Source organism: Girardinichthys multiradiatus, chromosome 14 (assembly GCF_021462225.1).
Source record: "Girardinichthys multiradiatus isolate DD_20200921_A chromosome 14, DD_fGirMul_XY1, whole genome shotgun sequence".
Taxonomy (NCBI): domain Eukaryota; kingdom Metazoa; phylum Chordata; class Actinopteri; order Cyprinodontiformes; family Goodeidae; genus Girardinichthys; species Girardinichthys multiradiatus.
The window spans coordinates 31,824,140-31,840,155 of NC_061807.1; the positions used below are offsets into that span (position 1 = coordinate 31,824,140).

Here is a 16,016-nt window from a genome sequence, read left to right on the forward strand (position 1 = left end):
AAACGGTACGCCGCTGCCCCCTACTGGACAGAAACGGGAAAAGCTGGAGAGCGCGTTGCACCCAGGGAAGGACTGACAGCCATTTCTCATGCAGCTGTTGTTATGAAGCGGAACGGTTGCTCTTAAATGTGTTTTTATTTTTTAGCTCGGATAATGTCGCTCAGGTAACAGCTGCGGACCACTGCAGGCATCCCCGTCGTAGAAATACATTAACCAGAATCCACCGGGAAGAGCGAGCGCGACACAGTTAAAGGTCAGTTACGTATAGAAAAGCGTGGTCGCAGTAACAGCTTTGTGTGTGTATTTCTTCTATTGCTATGTTTCTAATTTTTAGTCGCGGTTTTATGTTTACATGCGAGTTGATTTTCCAAGTGTTCGGTATAAAGTCATTCCTGTTGACAGCATACTGAAAAGATATCTTAAAATCTTTAATATAATTTTTCTCTCTCATCCTAAGTTCAACTGAGAACGCATTTAAACCCAAAATACATTGTAACTCACAAAAACACACCAGATGGTTCTGTATGTATCATGCGGGACCTGGACTGAAAACAGCTGATCTGCAGAAGAACGTGTGAGAGAAACTTCATTTCTTCCATGCTTTTTTTTTTTTTTTTGTATTTCTCAGGAACCATGAATTACGCTCGCTTTCTTACAGCAGTCAGTGGGGCCAGAAGACCGTCCCCGATCAGGATGCTGAGTGAGTATCTTCTCCATCACAACCACCTGAGGTTCCATGTGGGATCACAGAGCTTTAATGCACTGAAACATGGCTTAGCTGGTGTTTGGTTTTTGGTTGAGGGGGACCCATTCCAGTCTGTTGTGTTTTTGTAAACTCTGCGCAGTGAGACAGCCTGGGTGTGGTAATTTTCAATGTAACTAAATCTAATGGACTGCATGCCCACACTTCAAAAGCACACACACATTGAAGTAATTACTTTAAACTTTAGTCACATTTATTTACCAACACATCGGAAAGTCTGATCTTTATGTTAAGTACATATATTGAGTGTGGAAAACGTTCTATGTAAGACAACTGTTTTTAACAAAATTACTGCAGACACAATTATGGGTAGGCCTAACCATTTAACTGAAGCATTCATAACTATCATTTACTCTTTCAAGGTTGTTCTGACTTTCTAAGATATTTCTTTTAGCCCCTGACCACTTGGCTAAAGAAGGAGCCATATTTATCATGCCACCCAACACAGTGAGCAAGATGGTAAGGCGGGTAAATAAAAATCTCCAAACATCACCGTAACGGAGTGGCATCTTGGCCACCAGTCTTAATAACTACCAATAGATGGGATCTAAATGCCTACCAGGCAGGAAAAGCCATTTTTATCCCAATATCATAGAAATAAAAATGCTAGGTCCACTAAATGATACTTGGACTTCAACTGGACCCATGTTATTTGGTCAGATAAACCTAAGATTTATCTTTTTGCCATGAGACACTTCAGGTGGGTTTGACATAAAAAAAAGATGAAGGTGTGGTTAAGCACCTCTTGTCCACTGTTAAGTATGTGACATGATCTGTGATGCTGTGGGCCTCTTCCTCTGTTAAATGCTCAGGGGACCATGTTGGAGTGCATGGCATAAAGAACTCCTTGAAATACCAGGACATTTTAAATAAAAATTGTGGGGGAACATAAGAGAAGACCCAGGACTTTAGCTCATCCAGAGAGATTGTGCAAACAGTCATCTGTCTGTGTTCTCCAACTAGGACTACACAATCTTAGAAGAAACATACAATTACAATGTTATTGGTGAATACTCTGATGATCTGAGCTGTTATCGGTTGCGTTTTGTCTTTCTTACACCGGTGGTGCTGCTTTGGTTCGTCTTCTCAGTCAGTTTAACGAGTATTTTCAACTGTAACAATGTGAACAGCCCACATACATCGTTAGGACACATCCCACAAATGACAAAAGCCTGAACGACTCACAGGATGGCTGGGTTGGTCCATGGCCCTGTTCAGACCTGGTATTAAAGTGCAATCTGGCTGATTCAGATAGAAGTAGGCAAGCTTAACAATGACCGTTAACACCTGGCTTTAAAATTCAATTTGAGTGGTCTGATCACAGTTATCTGCTTACCATGAAAATGAACATGTTGAGACTGTTTCAATGGCGTCTTCTATTTTCAGCAGTTAGGATTTTAATGGCTTGATTTAGATCAAACCAGTTACTAAGCAGCTGGTCCGTTTAATAAAGCTGGAACCAGCCGTTCACAGGTAATGCTCTGCCTTTCAAATGTAAGGAAATACATCCACGTTTACACAAATCCAGGCACAAAAATGTTGCTATAAAACATAAACTATTTAAAATACATGTGCTAAACAAAGTTTGTCTTGTTAAGACATTATAAAAAACGTTTTGATATTAAACTGACCAAAATGTGATGTAATTACATGCACGGCCATGAGTTTTTATTTTTATTTTAAATTATTCACATTCTTGAAAAATGACAACTACCCAGATGTAAAATACAGATGTCATTGTGTGCTTTTGGTAGAACCAAACCTTTCCTTTTATAATTTGATGGTGTTGCTTATGTCCGAGTTACCGCACCCTGTTGGCGGTCAGACTCCTCGGAGTTCCTCCAGTACTTGGTCCCCAGAAGCGATCACACTCTCTATCTAACGATGACTCGTCAAGGAACGAATCTCAACCATTTTCTAACTTTTAGCTCCTTTAATCTAAATTAAGGCAGAGAAATGTTTACAGAGATCAGAGACCGTCGCCGTCTGATAGAGGACGACAAAGAGCCTCGATAGAAGGTCACATACAGGTTTTATATCTGGTTCTCCAATGCAATGGATGTTCCGTCCCTCAGTAATTATCAGCAGACTATGTGTCACCATTGTGGTGTCTTTCTGTTAGATTGTATAGTAGCGGGTGTCCATACTTAATCTAAGTGTGCTGTAGCTTTCTAATCAAACCAGTTATACCAGCTGCTCCACTATCTACCCAGTGCCTCAGCCTCAGGTCATTTATGACAAACGTTGGGCTATTTATCCTTGTACTGTGTGTCGATGAGCATTCTTATCCTCTTCTAACAAAAGGGAAACATTAGAACTTATATTTTATATCACTATGGTATAAATGGGGAAAACAGCTATGAGTCATATTAATAATGGTTATTCCCAACACTCATGATGATCCATTGAGATCTTATAATATGAGCTGATGCTTCAGTGTCTTCTGTTTGTCTCTCTTATGAAGCTGAACTCCAGCAGCGGTCGCCTCCATCCCTCATCTCCCTGGCTGGTGGAGCTCCGAACCCGAACACCTTCCCGTTCCAGTCGGCGTCCATCCAGGTAAAAAACGGTCAGACGGTCACTTTTGACGAGACTGCAATGAAGAGGGCCCTACAGTACTCCGCCTCTAACGGGTGAACAAAACTCTTCCTTTTCACATTTTCCACCAAATACAGGTCCTTCTCAAAATATTAGCATATTGTGATAAAGTTCATTATTTTCCATAATGTCATGATGAAAATTTAACATTCATATATTTTAGATTCATTGCACACTAACTGAAATATTTCAGGTCTTTTATTGTCTTAATACGGATGATTTTGGCATACAGCTCATGAAAACCCAAAATTCCTATCTCACAAAATTAGCATATTTCATCCGACCAATAAAAGAAAAGTGTTTTAATACAAAAAACGTCAACCTTCAAATAATCATGTACAGTTATGCACTCAATACTTGGTCGGGAATCCTTTTGCAGAAATGACTGCTTCAATGCGGCGTGGCATGGAGGCAATCAGCCTGTGGCACTGCTGAGGTCTTATGGAGGCCCAGGATGCTTCGATAGCGGCCTTTAGCTCATCCAGAGTGTTGGGTCTTGAGTCTCTCAACGTTCTCTTCACAATATCTCACAGATTCTCTATGGGGTTCAGGTCAGGAGAGTTGGCAGGCCAATTGAGCACAGTGATACCATGGTCAGTAAACCATTTACCAGTGGTTTTGGCACTGTGAGCAGGTGCCAGGTCGTGCTGAAAAATGAAATCTTCATCTCCATAAAGCTTTTCAGCAGATGGAAGCATGAAGTGCTCCAAAATCTCCTGATAGCTAGCTGCATTGACCCTGCCCTTGATAAAACACAGTGGACCAACACCAGCAGCTGACACGGCACCCCAGACCATCACTGACTGTGGGTACTTGACACTGGACTTCTGGCATTTTGGCTTTTCCTTCTCCCCAGTCTTCCTCCAGACTCTGGCACCTTGATTTCCGAATGACCTGCAGAATTTGCTTTCATCCGAAAAAAGTACTTTGGACCACTGAGCAACAGTCCAGTGCTGCTTCTCTGTAGCCCAGGTCAGGCGCTTCTGCCGCTGTTTCTGGTTCAACAGTGGCTTGACCTGGGGAATGCGGCACCTGTAGCCCATTTCCTGCACACGCCTGTGCACGGTGGCTCTGGATGTTTCTACTCCAGACTCAGTCCACTGCTTCCACAGGTCCCCCAAGGTCTGGAATCGGCCCTTCTCCACAATCTTCCTCAGGGTCCGGTCACCTCTTCTCGTTGTGCAGCGTTTTCTGCCACACTTTTTCCTTCCCACAGACTTCCCACTGAGGTGCCTTGATACAGCACTCTGGGAACAGCCTATTTGTTCAGAAATTTCTTTCTGTGTCTTACCCTCTTACTTGAGGGTGTCAATAGTGGCCTTCTGGACAGCAGTCAGGACGGCAGTCTTACCCATGATTGGGGTTTTGAGTGATGAACCAGGCTGGGAGTTTTAAAGGCCTCAGGAATCTTTTGCAGGTGTTTAGAGTTAACTCGTTGATTCAGATGATTAGGTTCATAGCTCGTTTAGAGATCCTTTTAATGATATGCTAATTTTGTGAGATAGGAATTTTGGGTTTTCATGAGCTGTATGCCAAAATCATCCGTATTAAGACAATAAAAGACCTGAAATATTTCAGTTAGTGTGCAATGAATCTAAAATATATAATGGTTACATTTTCATCATGACATTATGGAAAATAATTAACTTTATCACAATATGCTAATATTTTGAGAAGGACCTGTATACAGAGCATCATGCTGAGCTCCAAGCTCCTACATCATGCTACTTTGAGCTGGTGCGTATGAGAGCAGCCTTTAGGCTGCAGGAAGGCAGATGACTAAAGTTAGACTTCCACCTGTGTTAGAATCCCTGAACTGCTGACATGGATGAAGAACCTGCAGAAGGACCTACACAACCCACCAACCATAAGCTACAGTCATGAGAAGGGACAGATGGACTTGTGTGTGACGACAGGGAGTCAGGAGGGGCTCTGTAAGGTAGCATCACCACACAGCAGACGTGCTTCCTACGGAGTCAGGAAAACTATGGAATGTGATCCTTTTGATGTTCTTGGTCTGGATAAATATGGGAAAATAGAGTAGACGATGGAAAAATATTTATATTTCCCGCATTTATTCTCTATTCCATCTTCTGAAAGCTCCATTCATCCATCCATCCGTCTGTCCATCCGTCCGTCCGTCCATCCCTTTCACACTATATTTAAAGTATTATGGCTGATAACTATAAAGTATAGTTTAAAAAATTGGCTTAAAGCATTGAGAACTCTGGAAATTAGATTCTGAAAATGTTTGGAGTTTTGAAATGAAATTATTCAGGAGTCCTGAGGTTTGTGTGTAACATCCTGCTTAGATGAAGGTTTTTAGTCACGTCTTGAAGCTTGGGCAGAGTCTGAAATACTGTGGTTCTGGGCTGGCTGAAGTAGTTTTAACTGACCAGTGTCTTTCAAACCTTTTAAACAAGCAGCCTATACTAGAACTTGCATCGTTAACTTTTTTTTGTGCGCTGTAACTGACCTGTTTGTCTTTTTAGGTGTTTGAGATGCTGGTTAACCCTGGAGACAACGTTCTCCTGGATGCACCCACGTATTCTGGCACGCTTGCAGCGGTGAGTCATTTTTATTCATTGGGTCGCAAACGTACGGCAACTCCAGCTGCTTTGACCTCATAACCTTGTCTGCCTCTGTAGCTCCAGCCTCTTGGATGTAACATTATAAACGTACCCAGTGATCAACACGGCATGATCCCTGAAGCCCTGAAAGAGGTCCTGTCTCGCTGGGACCCATCAGAGGTGCACAAGCCCGACAGCACGGCTCCCAGAATCCTCTACACCATCCCAAACGGAGGGAACCCCACCGGTGCCTCCATGACGGCAAAGAGGAAGAGGGACGTGTATGAGGTTTGTGCATTCTGTGAAGTCATGGAGACACAAACAGATAAGGTGTCTGTCTGCCGTCCTGCTGATCTTATTGACTCACTCTGAATCCTCAGATTTCCATAATGTATTTAGTAAAGTGCTGGTGCGTCTGTTTCCCACAAGGTTCACTGTATTTATATAACCTCCTATATGTTTTCACAGCTGGCCCGGCTGTACGACATGCTCATCATTGAGGACGACCCCTACTACTTCCTACAGTTTGAAAAGGTACAAACATCTCCCTTCTTTTCATCGACTTTGTCCTTGTTTTTTGGCTGAAAATGAGTCAGATCTACCTGAATGAAGCTGACTCTCCACCTGTGTCTTTCTGCGGCAGCCATGGGCTCCCACTTTTCTCTCTATGGATGTAGACGGGAGGATCATCAGGACAGACTCTTTCTCTAAGATCCTATCATCAGGGTGAGCATCTGATTCCTTGCGGTGTTTTTCTCCAGGTTTGTAGTGTCTGGTTTGACTGATGGGCCCCAACAAGTCTGGACCTGACAGCGGCTGCTAGACCGGGGGCCATATTTCTGGGTGGAGGATCGTGTTTTTGTTTTTCAACAGAAAGTTAACACCCATTTGTCTCATGTTGCGCAACAAAATGATGATCTCCCCTAGTGAAGACGCATAAAGAAAGCTTTTAAATGAATTAAGCTTTTATTGCAGAGAAGTAATCTGACATTAAAATTTTAAAAATAAAATAAACAGCAATAGGATTTTATAGATGCTCTGAATCTTTTTACTGAGCTTTATCAGGTACAAACAGTGTTAGATCTTCCCATCACTATTTATCTACCCTCTCTGTTAATGGAAATCTGCACACTGAAGCACAATGTGTGCCAGCCAAGTGAATTTGGATTTAGAAGTTGCAGCTTGTCAGATTTAACAGAGTTAATATTTTACAGTAAGTTATATGCACAGCTGCACCTCTGCTTCATGTTGCGGCATTTCGTCGCATTGCTCTGGTCTTGTGTTTGTTTTCAGCCTCAGGATTGGGTTTGTTACGGGTCCCAAACCGCTCGTAGACAGGATTGTGCTGCACATCCAGGCTTCGACGATGCACACCAGCACCTTCACCCAAGTGAGTGAAGCTTTGATCTCCTCGGTTTTTCACTTTTTTACCGTTGACATTGCAACACTTTTCCAACCTCAAAGAACAAAAAGCTGGATGGCTCGGTTCTGCACTCACTCGGCCTACATTGAAGCATACTTTAGAGCAGCGTCATCACACACTTGAATGCTCTGCCCGCTCTAGTCATCCCACCTTCCAGACATGCCTCTTTGGCACCAAATGAAACGGGGCAGGATTATCTGAGCAGGTGGCGTCAACAAGGGAGGATTAATTAGAAACCAGCTACAGCCACCCTCATCTGATTGTATGAGGTTACCTTATGAAAGATTAACATTGTCTTATGAAAGACTTTATATCCCATGGTGTCTCTGGAGGATCTGCAAAGATCAACTGTTCAGTTGGGAAAATCTGTTTACATTAGAACTATTAGTTATGTTCTCAAAAAATCTGGTCTTTATGGTAGAGTGGCAAGAAGGAAGCCATTGTTGAAAGAAAGCCATAAGAGGTGTTGTTTGCTTCGAACCATGTAGGGATCAAACAGAAACACGAACAGGCTGAAACAAGCAGGTAAAAAAGGCTTGTAATAACAACATATGATTTATATTGTTTCTAATAACGGTGTTCAAACAAGAAAAAATATCTAAAGGTTCGTTTAGCAACATTGAGAAGCAATGTCGTCATTTAAGCAGGATGTTTTTCTCCCTTTTCAGCTCATGGTGTCTCAGTTGCTGCACAGCTGGGGACAAGAGGGCTTCCTCCAGCACATAGACAGGTACATCTGTTCCCTCATGACAGGTCTGACCCGCCTAGGACGCACTTAGATCCTGTTATGCTGCACAAAGTTAATAAGATGATAACAGTGGCTTTCTTTGTGTTTGCAGGGTGATTGGGTTCTACAGGATGCAGCGAGATGCTATGATAAGTTCAGCTGACAAGTGGCTCAAAGGTTAGTAGACTCACTGAAGGCCAGCCGTGAAAACAACACTCAACAATTAGCTAACTTCAGTTTTTGAAATATAATTTTAAAAGCTGTTTACATGGTAACATCATTCTTTATGTACATTTATTCATTTTGGATTTGCAGATTTGTGTGCTGAAATGAGGAATTCTGGATTGTTTTTTCAAAACTTATTTCCATGGAAACATATGAAAATCATAGGGTTTAAACCAAACGCCTATATTTTACCAACATGTTTCTTTCTTTCTCAGCCACTAAAGATCTACATCAGGTGTGGACATTAAGGACAGTCCAGGCATCCGGGAAAACATATTTTCTATATTCAGAATGCAACAGTCTGACACTTTGGTAGCATCCGACCAAATACTGTGTAGAAGCAGTCGTTTACTATCGCATTATTGCACACACTGCAATTGTATTGACAGCTGCAACATGATGTATTGTTCTACAGCTCTATTTTAAATCTAAATCTGCCAAGGATGTGAATAAGTTTTGCCTTAACTATATGTCACAATCATATCTTTAATGTAAGTTGGAGCTTTTTGCATATTAAGGGGTTGATGTGTAGGAAGCAGAATTCAGAAGTACTGTACATTCTGGATTTGATAAAGAAACAATACAGGTAAGTTAAAAAATCTTTATCATCAGACCTGTAAAAGTAGAGTAATGGAAAAAATAAAGAGTTGTATACATTTTGGGGCTTTCCAGTAATATAGAAATACAATAGCACAGTCTAGGGCAGTAATACATACATGGACTGTTTTTTCTGCATTGCTCTGGAAAAGAATATTTCTATCCCAGAGGAAAAAGGCTGTCCTAGAAACTTGGTTCTGGTCAAAGATGACAGAAAGAGGCCTCAGATGTTCTGCTCAAAACACCAGAACATCCTAGCCTCCCAATCGCAGGATGCTGCCACCACCATGTCTCACTGTAGGCATAACGTGTTCAGGGTGATGTTCAGTCTCAGATTTCCTGCACAAATGACATTTTGCATGTATGCAAAATGTTTTGGTTTGGTCTCATCTGACCAGAGTGTCTTCTTACATATTTTTGCTCCGTTTCCTTCATGGCTTAGGGCAAACTGCAAACTGGACTCATGGCTTTCCTTTAATCATGGCTTTCTGTATGCCACTCTTCCATTAAGGACAGATTTGTGGAGTACATGCCCAATAGTTGTGCTGTCGGCAGATTCCTGAGCTGTGGACCTCTGCAGCTCCTCCAGATATACTATGGAGCTCTTAGCTGTTTCTCTGACTAACAGATAGATTATGAAGAATTGCTGAAAAGATTTCTGGGATTAAATTACACACAAGTGGACTCTGATTTTTATTTGTGCAAACAAAATGTAAACAAAGTATAAAATTTCTATTACTACAATTATGTGCCACCTTCTGAGTTTACAAGCAGTTTCAGAATATTTCCCCCGGAGGCAGGAAGCAACTACAGGTCCTTCTCAAAATATTAGCATATTGTGATAAAGTTAATTATTTTCCATAATGTCATGATGAAAATTTAACATTCATATATTTTAGATTAATTGCACACTAACTGAAATATTTCAGGTCTTTTATTGTCTTAATACGGATGATTTTGGCATACAGCTCATGAAAACCCAAAATTCCTATCTCACAAAATTAGCATATCATTAAAAGGGTCTCTAAACGAGCTATGAACCTCATCATCTGAATCAACGAGTTAACTCTAAACACCTGCAAAAGATTCTTGAGGCCTTTAAAACTCCCAGCCTGGTTCATCAATCAAAACCCCAATCATGGGTAAGACTGCCGACCTGACTGCTGTCCAGAAGGCCACTATTGACACCCTCAAGCAAGAGGGTAAGACACAGAAAGAAATTTCTGAACGGATAGGCTGTTCCCAGAGTGCTGTATCAAGGCACTTCAGTGGGAAGTCTGTGGGAAGGAAAAAGTGTGGCAGAAAACGCTGCACAACGAGAAGAGGTGACCGGACCCTAAGGAAGATTGTGGAGAAGGGCCGATTCCAGACCTTGGGGGACCTGCGGAAGCAGTGGACTGAGTCTGGAGTAGAAACTTCCAGAGCCACCGTGCACAGGCGTGTGCAGGAAATGAGCTACAGGTGCCGCATTCCCCAGGTCAAGCCACTTTTGAACCAGAAACAGCGGCAGAAGCGCCTGACCTGGGCTACAGAGAAGCAGCACTGGACTGTTGCTCAGTGGTCCAAAGTACTTTTTTCAGATGAAAGCAAATTCTGCATGTCATTCGGAAATCAAGGTGCCAGAGTCTGGAGGAAGACTGGGGAGAAGGAAATGCCAAAATGCCAGAAGTCCAGTGTCAAGTACCCACAGTCAGTGATGGTCTGGGGTGCTGTGTCAGCTGCTGGTGTTGGTCCACTGTGTTTTATCAAGGGCAGGGTCAATGCAGCTAGCTATCAGGAGATTTTGGAGCACTTCATGCTTCCATCTGCTGAAAAGCTTTATGGAGATGAAGATTTCATTTTTCAGCACGACCTGGCACCTGCTCACAGTGCCAAAACCACTGGTAAATGGTTTACTGACCATGGTATCACTGTGCTCAATTGGCCTGCCAACTCTCCTGACCTGAACCCCATAGAGAATCTGTGGGATATTGTGAAGAGAACGTTGAGAGACTCAAGACCCAACACTCTGGATGAGCTAAAGGCCGCTATCGAAGCATCCTGGGCCTCCATAAGACCTCAGTGCCACAGGCTGATTGCCTCCATGCCACACCGCATTGAAGCAGTCATTTCTGCCAAAGGATTCCCGACCAAGTATTGAGTGCATAACTGTACATGATTATTTGAAGGTTGATGTTTTTTGTATTAAAAACGCTTTTCTTTTATTAGTCGGATGAAATATGCTAATTTTGTGAGATAGGAATTGTGGGTTTTCATGAGCTGTATGCCAAAATCATCCGTATTAAGACAATAAAAGACCTGAAATATTTCAGTTAGTGTACAATGAATCTAAAATATATGAATGTTAAATTTTCATCATGACATTATGGAAAATAATGAACTTTATCACAATATGCTAATATTTTGAGAAGGACCTGTATTCCTGCAGAAATGTATCCCCAAGTTTCTGGCTTTTTCTTTACTGTTGGTACAAATTCTGTCCGAGATGGTTCTGTGCAACTAACCATCTTGTTTCAACAACGTACCCGCCAAGAGTGAAGAAATCTTGGTGAATCATTGTTGACAGGAGATAAACAAACTGTCTTCATTTACAGTGTATTGGACAGAAATGTGCTGCAGTATTAAAAAAATGAAAATTAGATCAGAAAGGCCCCACTTAAAGACTCGCTTTGTGGTTTTGTTTGTAGATGTGGCAGAGTGGCACGCCCCCTCAGCAGGCATGTTCCTGTGGATGAAACTGAAGGGCATAAAAGATAGCCAGCAGCTCATAATGGAGAAAGCTTTGGAGAAAGAGGTCAGTAGACACAGTACACACGTTGTTAAGATATTAACACCTGACCTAACTGCACCTCATGTTGACTTCTACATACCACACTCTAACCTGCATGTTGCAGGTACCCTGGAGATATCTGTGTCTGTGAAAATGTGCTTCACTGGGGTCGTGCTAGGTTTTGTCTCTCAGTGGAGTGTAGGTTGGTGAACATTAAGCAGGCACTGGGCACACTGTCGGTGTTTCCTCCCACACACACACAGAGTGTAAAACCTTTATGACGAATAGCTGATTGGCTTTGTTTAACTGTGAGTGGGCGAAGTCAGGCTTTTCTAAGGTCTGTGCACAGTGAGCCCATCTCCTCCTTATCTTGACCGTTTAAAGCCCTCACACAATTAGGTAGATTAGAGTAGGTATGTATTTATTTAATCAAGAACAATGCACAACAAAAACATTAACCTTGTAAAATTGTTAAAAGGATGAATTCCATTAGGTTGTAGCAAATTGTCTACTTTTTGCTTGGAGTCCTTGGAGCATAAATTCATAACAATAAAATATATATTGAAGTACAAAGTGATCTGTTTACTAACGCTTTAAATATAGGCAGTGAGACAGTTTTAAGCATCAAAGTGAAAAATAAAATTTCCATATCTGAAATGAGTCCCCAACACACCCATGAATACAAGATGTTTATTAGAATCCACGCTTTGTTGGTGCAAGAAAAGCCAAAAGTCTGGAGATAAGAGTCGGTAAGTTGGAAGAGCATGCCACTGATTAACAGCCATGACAGAAAACGATTTCCAAAATGATGTTTTACATCGTAGAATGTAGCATCCTCATCTTAAAAGATTTATACTATTATGAAGGATTTAAAAACATAGGAAAACATTTGAATACATAATTACATGTTCAAAATGTAGGTGCACTCTGTGGCTTAGTTGGTAGAGCAGTTGCTGTGTTCGACTCCCCGTCTCAGGTCATACCCTTTCTCTCTCCACCCTGCTTTCTGTGAAATAACTGTTGAATAAAGGCCACTAGAGCAAAAAGAATAAAAATAAACAATAGAGAATTAAAAATATTTATTATTTTTAATGATTATATAGCAGTGGTACTGAGAAACGTTTCATAAATCTTAAAAGTGGCCTTATATAATAATTCAAGAGGTACGTACATGTTAACTGGAATATCAGGACTCTCCCTAGGTTTTGCCTTTTGGTAAAAACAAAAAAAAAAAACAAAGCAAAAAAACATTCAACTACATTGTCTTAATGTCATTACATCATCTGATGCAGTTTTCCTATGGGTGTACAACACTGGATCATCAGCATACAGTATTGTGTGAAGATTTTTACATATAGTTGGTAGGGTATTGATGTCGATATAAAAAGCAGGGGCCCTAAAACTGACCCTAGTGGCACTCTCACTGAAAAAGCTTTAAATGGATAAGCAGGTGTTGTTGACCTTCACACACTGGTGTTTGTTACTCAGGCACAATTTAACTGGGGTTAAATGATATCAGAAAAATATGCAGTATGCAATAATCTTAGTGAATGTCGCAATGACGGTATGACTTGTGTTAAATAAGTAAATATTTAACTCTGCAGTTTTAATGTAAGTCTGATTTGGGTTTATTGCAGTCACAGACCCCAGGTAGTGAGTATCATGGTATTTATATACAGTAAACAGGTGATATTTATTGCAATCCACGCAGTTCTTTGCGTTATTGATATTGCACACACTGATACAACAATCATGATAAATCTGCAATATGCTGTATAGCTCTAAATTTAACTGGGGTTTTTATCAGTATAAAGATATGACAATTTGTCAGTTTTCTTTATAGCATTTCATGACTGACTGTGGAAAAACCGTGGCCTAAATCAGAGGTCTGCTCCCGCTACTCCTCCCTGATCAAGGTTAATTTTAATTATCTTCAAGTAGGCAGTTGCAAACTGTTTAAGTGTTTTACTAAATCTGGCAATTAATCTGTCTTCTACAACCCTGGAAAAATAAAACTGGGTATATGCTAATAGGTCTAAAGCTGTTGACATCTTCTATGTTACCAGATTTGAACACAAACGTTACTATAGCAGCTTGAAAAGTGCACTCATTTATACTTTTATTAATTGTTTTAGTCAAATAATGAACATGGGATGAAGGAATGCAGGAAACGTAAAGCTTAAACAAATAAACAATGAGAATCCAAGATCACGTTTTGTCTGTCGTTGTTTTGACTGTCTAATAAACATCCCCGAAGGTGCTGCTGGTTCCCGGAGGCGTCTTTATGATCAACAGCGGCGACCCCTGTCCCTACGTCAGAGCAGCCTTTTCCCTCTCCACACCGGAGCAGATTGATGAAGTATGCAGACTAACACGATGCAGTAAAATAGAAAAGTAAGATTAAAAACACGCAACGACTCATACTGGTAAAAAGACCTGACTGTCATCTCAAACATTTCTGTCCACAGGGTTTCAGAAGACTCTCCTTACTCATCAAAGATGCTTTGTGACCAGAGCTCCTGGGGAGATGTTGTATTTTTAATTTATGGCTTGGTGCAAGGACTACTTTACTTTGAAGCATTTAAATCAAAGATTTAAACCAAAGTCAAATTATCACATTTTATTTAAATGTAAAACCTGTGTAGCAAGGAAGGCAAGGAATACATCTTATCTTCGTAATGTACAAAAAAAGTAATTAGGAACTTTTTAACATTTGTGTATCGTTTCTGCAGTTTGTCATAAAGATAAACAGAACCTCAAAGGTTTTTGTCAGAGGTAAAATAATCTTCCAACAGAAAGACACATCATTGAACATATGTGTTGGGTCCTCATGTGAAGGCTGGGGAATGTAACTGATGTTGTCCAGTGGAAACTCATTAAACCCAAAGTAGCCTGCTACAGCGAATGTTAATGTGCAGATGGTTGGTGGATGATAATCATTGCTTAAATCTTACCATTGTGTCTCAATTTAGGGTGATTTATAGACTCATGAAGGGTTTGTTTACACTAGATAACTCTCTTAGCACATTCACTTTAAGAAACCATTCATTAGTTTTAACCCTAACAGCTAGGTGGAGCAGCACAAAGAGCGTCAGATTTTTGCTATGGTAAGAAAATTTCAATTTCAAAAATGTTTTTCACGTTTTTATAATAAAAGTTTAATATTTAGGCTTCTGATTAATTTAATTCACAGCATTTAAGTTAATTGGAGGAACACCTGGGGATATATTTTAAGGCAACACCTCAAATACACTGTTTCCTTGTGTGACATCATAAAGAAATAACGAAATCAGCCAAGATATTGAGAATAACTATGGATCTCTTCATGCCTGGTTCCTCCTTAGGTACAATTTCTAAATGCCAGAAGATGCCACATTCATATAAACACTTCATTAATGTCCAGCCATCATAATGTTCAGGAAGAAGATGGGTTCGGTGTCCTAGAGAGAACCGTGTTTAAGGTGCAGAAAGTGCACATCAATCTCAGAACAAAAGCAAAGGAACCTTGTTTTGATGCTGGCTAAAGCTAGTAAAAGACTTTCATTATCCACAGTGAAACTAGTTCTGTACCACTATGGCCAGAAAGGCCACTCAGAGAGGAAGAAGCCATTACTCCAAAAGCAGCAAAAAAGCCAGATTACTGTTTGTAAATGCACCCAGAGAGAGTCATGTTGGGGGAAATATTAAAGCAACAACTCAAGACATCAGCCAGGAAGTGAATATTTGGGCACAAAAGGGTCTTCCAAATAGACAATGACTATAAGTTTACTGTTAAATCAGTTACAAAGTGGCTTAAGGACGAAAAAGTCAATGTTATGGAGTGGACATCACAAAGCCTTGATCTCAGTCTCAATGAAAATATGTGGTCAGAGCAGAAAAGGTGTGTGTGAGCAAGGTAAACATGACTCGGCAGCACCAGTTCTGTTTAGAGGAATGGGCAAAAATTCAAGCAAACTAGTACAGTACCCTCATCTTCATCACATAATGTCAATCACATCATTAGTCCATGTGGGTGAAGTCCACAATTGAACAAAACTTGTATACTGACACCAAAACATTTGTTTTTGTACACAAATCTGTTTACAACTGTGATGCATCTATGCAGTCAAGTAAAGTTTTAAATCCACACTCTTACATATATAATAACTACACCAACATACCTATACATGGTAATTAGCGGTATTATTGTATGGGATAGCCTACTTAACATAAGTTAATTTTGTAACTCCCAGTGCACGCTGTAGGTCTTGGCTCTCTAGGAAACAGAACCCATCTTCTTCGTACTCATACTCTTCCGCTTATCCGGGACTGGGTCGCAGGGGCAGCAGACTCAGTAGACATCC

The 16,016-nt window shown here is 40.8% G+C and overlaps 1 protein-coding gene across 1 annotated transcript; it reads left to right on the plus strand.

Moving 5' to 3' along the window:
• The first annotated feature begins 44 nt into the window (after positions 1 to 44).
• On the plus strand, positions 45 to 14,841 carry aadat (aminoadipate aminotransferase). Its single transcript, XM_047386097.1, has 14 exons — positions 45 to 253; positions 629 to 700; positions 3,228 to 3,396; positions 5,168 to 5,300; positions 5,854 to 5,928; positions 6,010 to 6,219; positions 6,400 to 6,465; positions 6,575 to 6,657; positions 7,225 to 7,321; positions 8,023 to 8,084; positions 8,194 to 8,258; positions 11,591 to 11,697; positions 13,931 to 14,032; positions 14,142 to 14,841. The coding sequence occupies exons 2-14, from the start codon at positions 634 to 636 to the stop codon at positions 14,181 to 14,183; spliced, it is 1,278 nt and encodes a 425-aa protein (XP_047242053.1). The 5' UTR covers positions 45 to 253; positions 629 to 633; the 3' UTR covers positions 14,184 to 14,841.
• Positions 14,842 to 16,016: the final 1,175 nt, after the last annotated feature.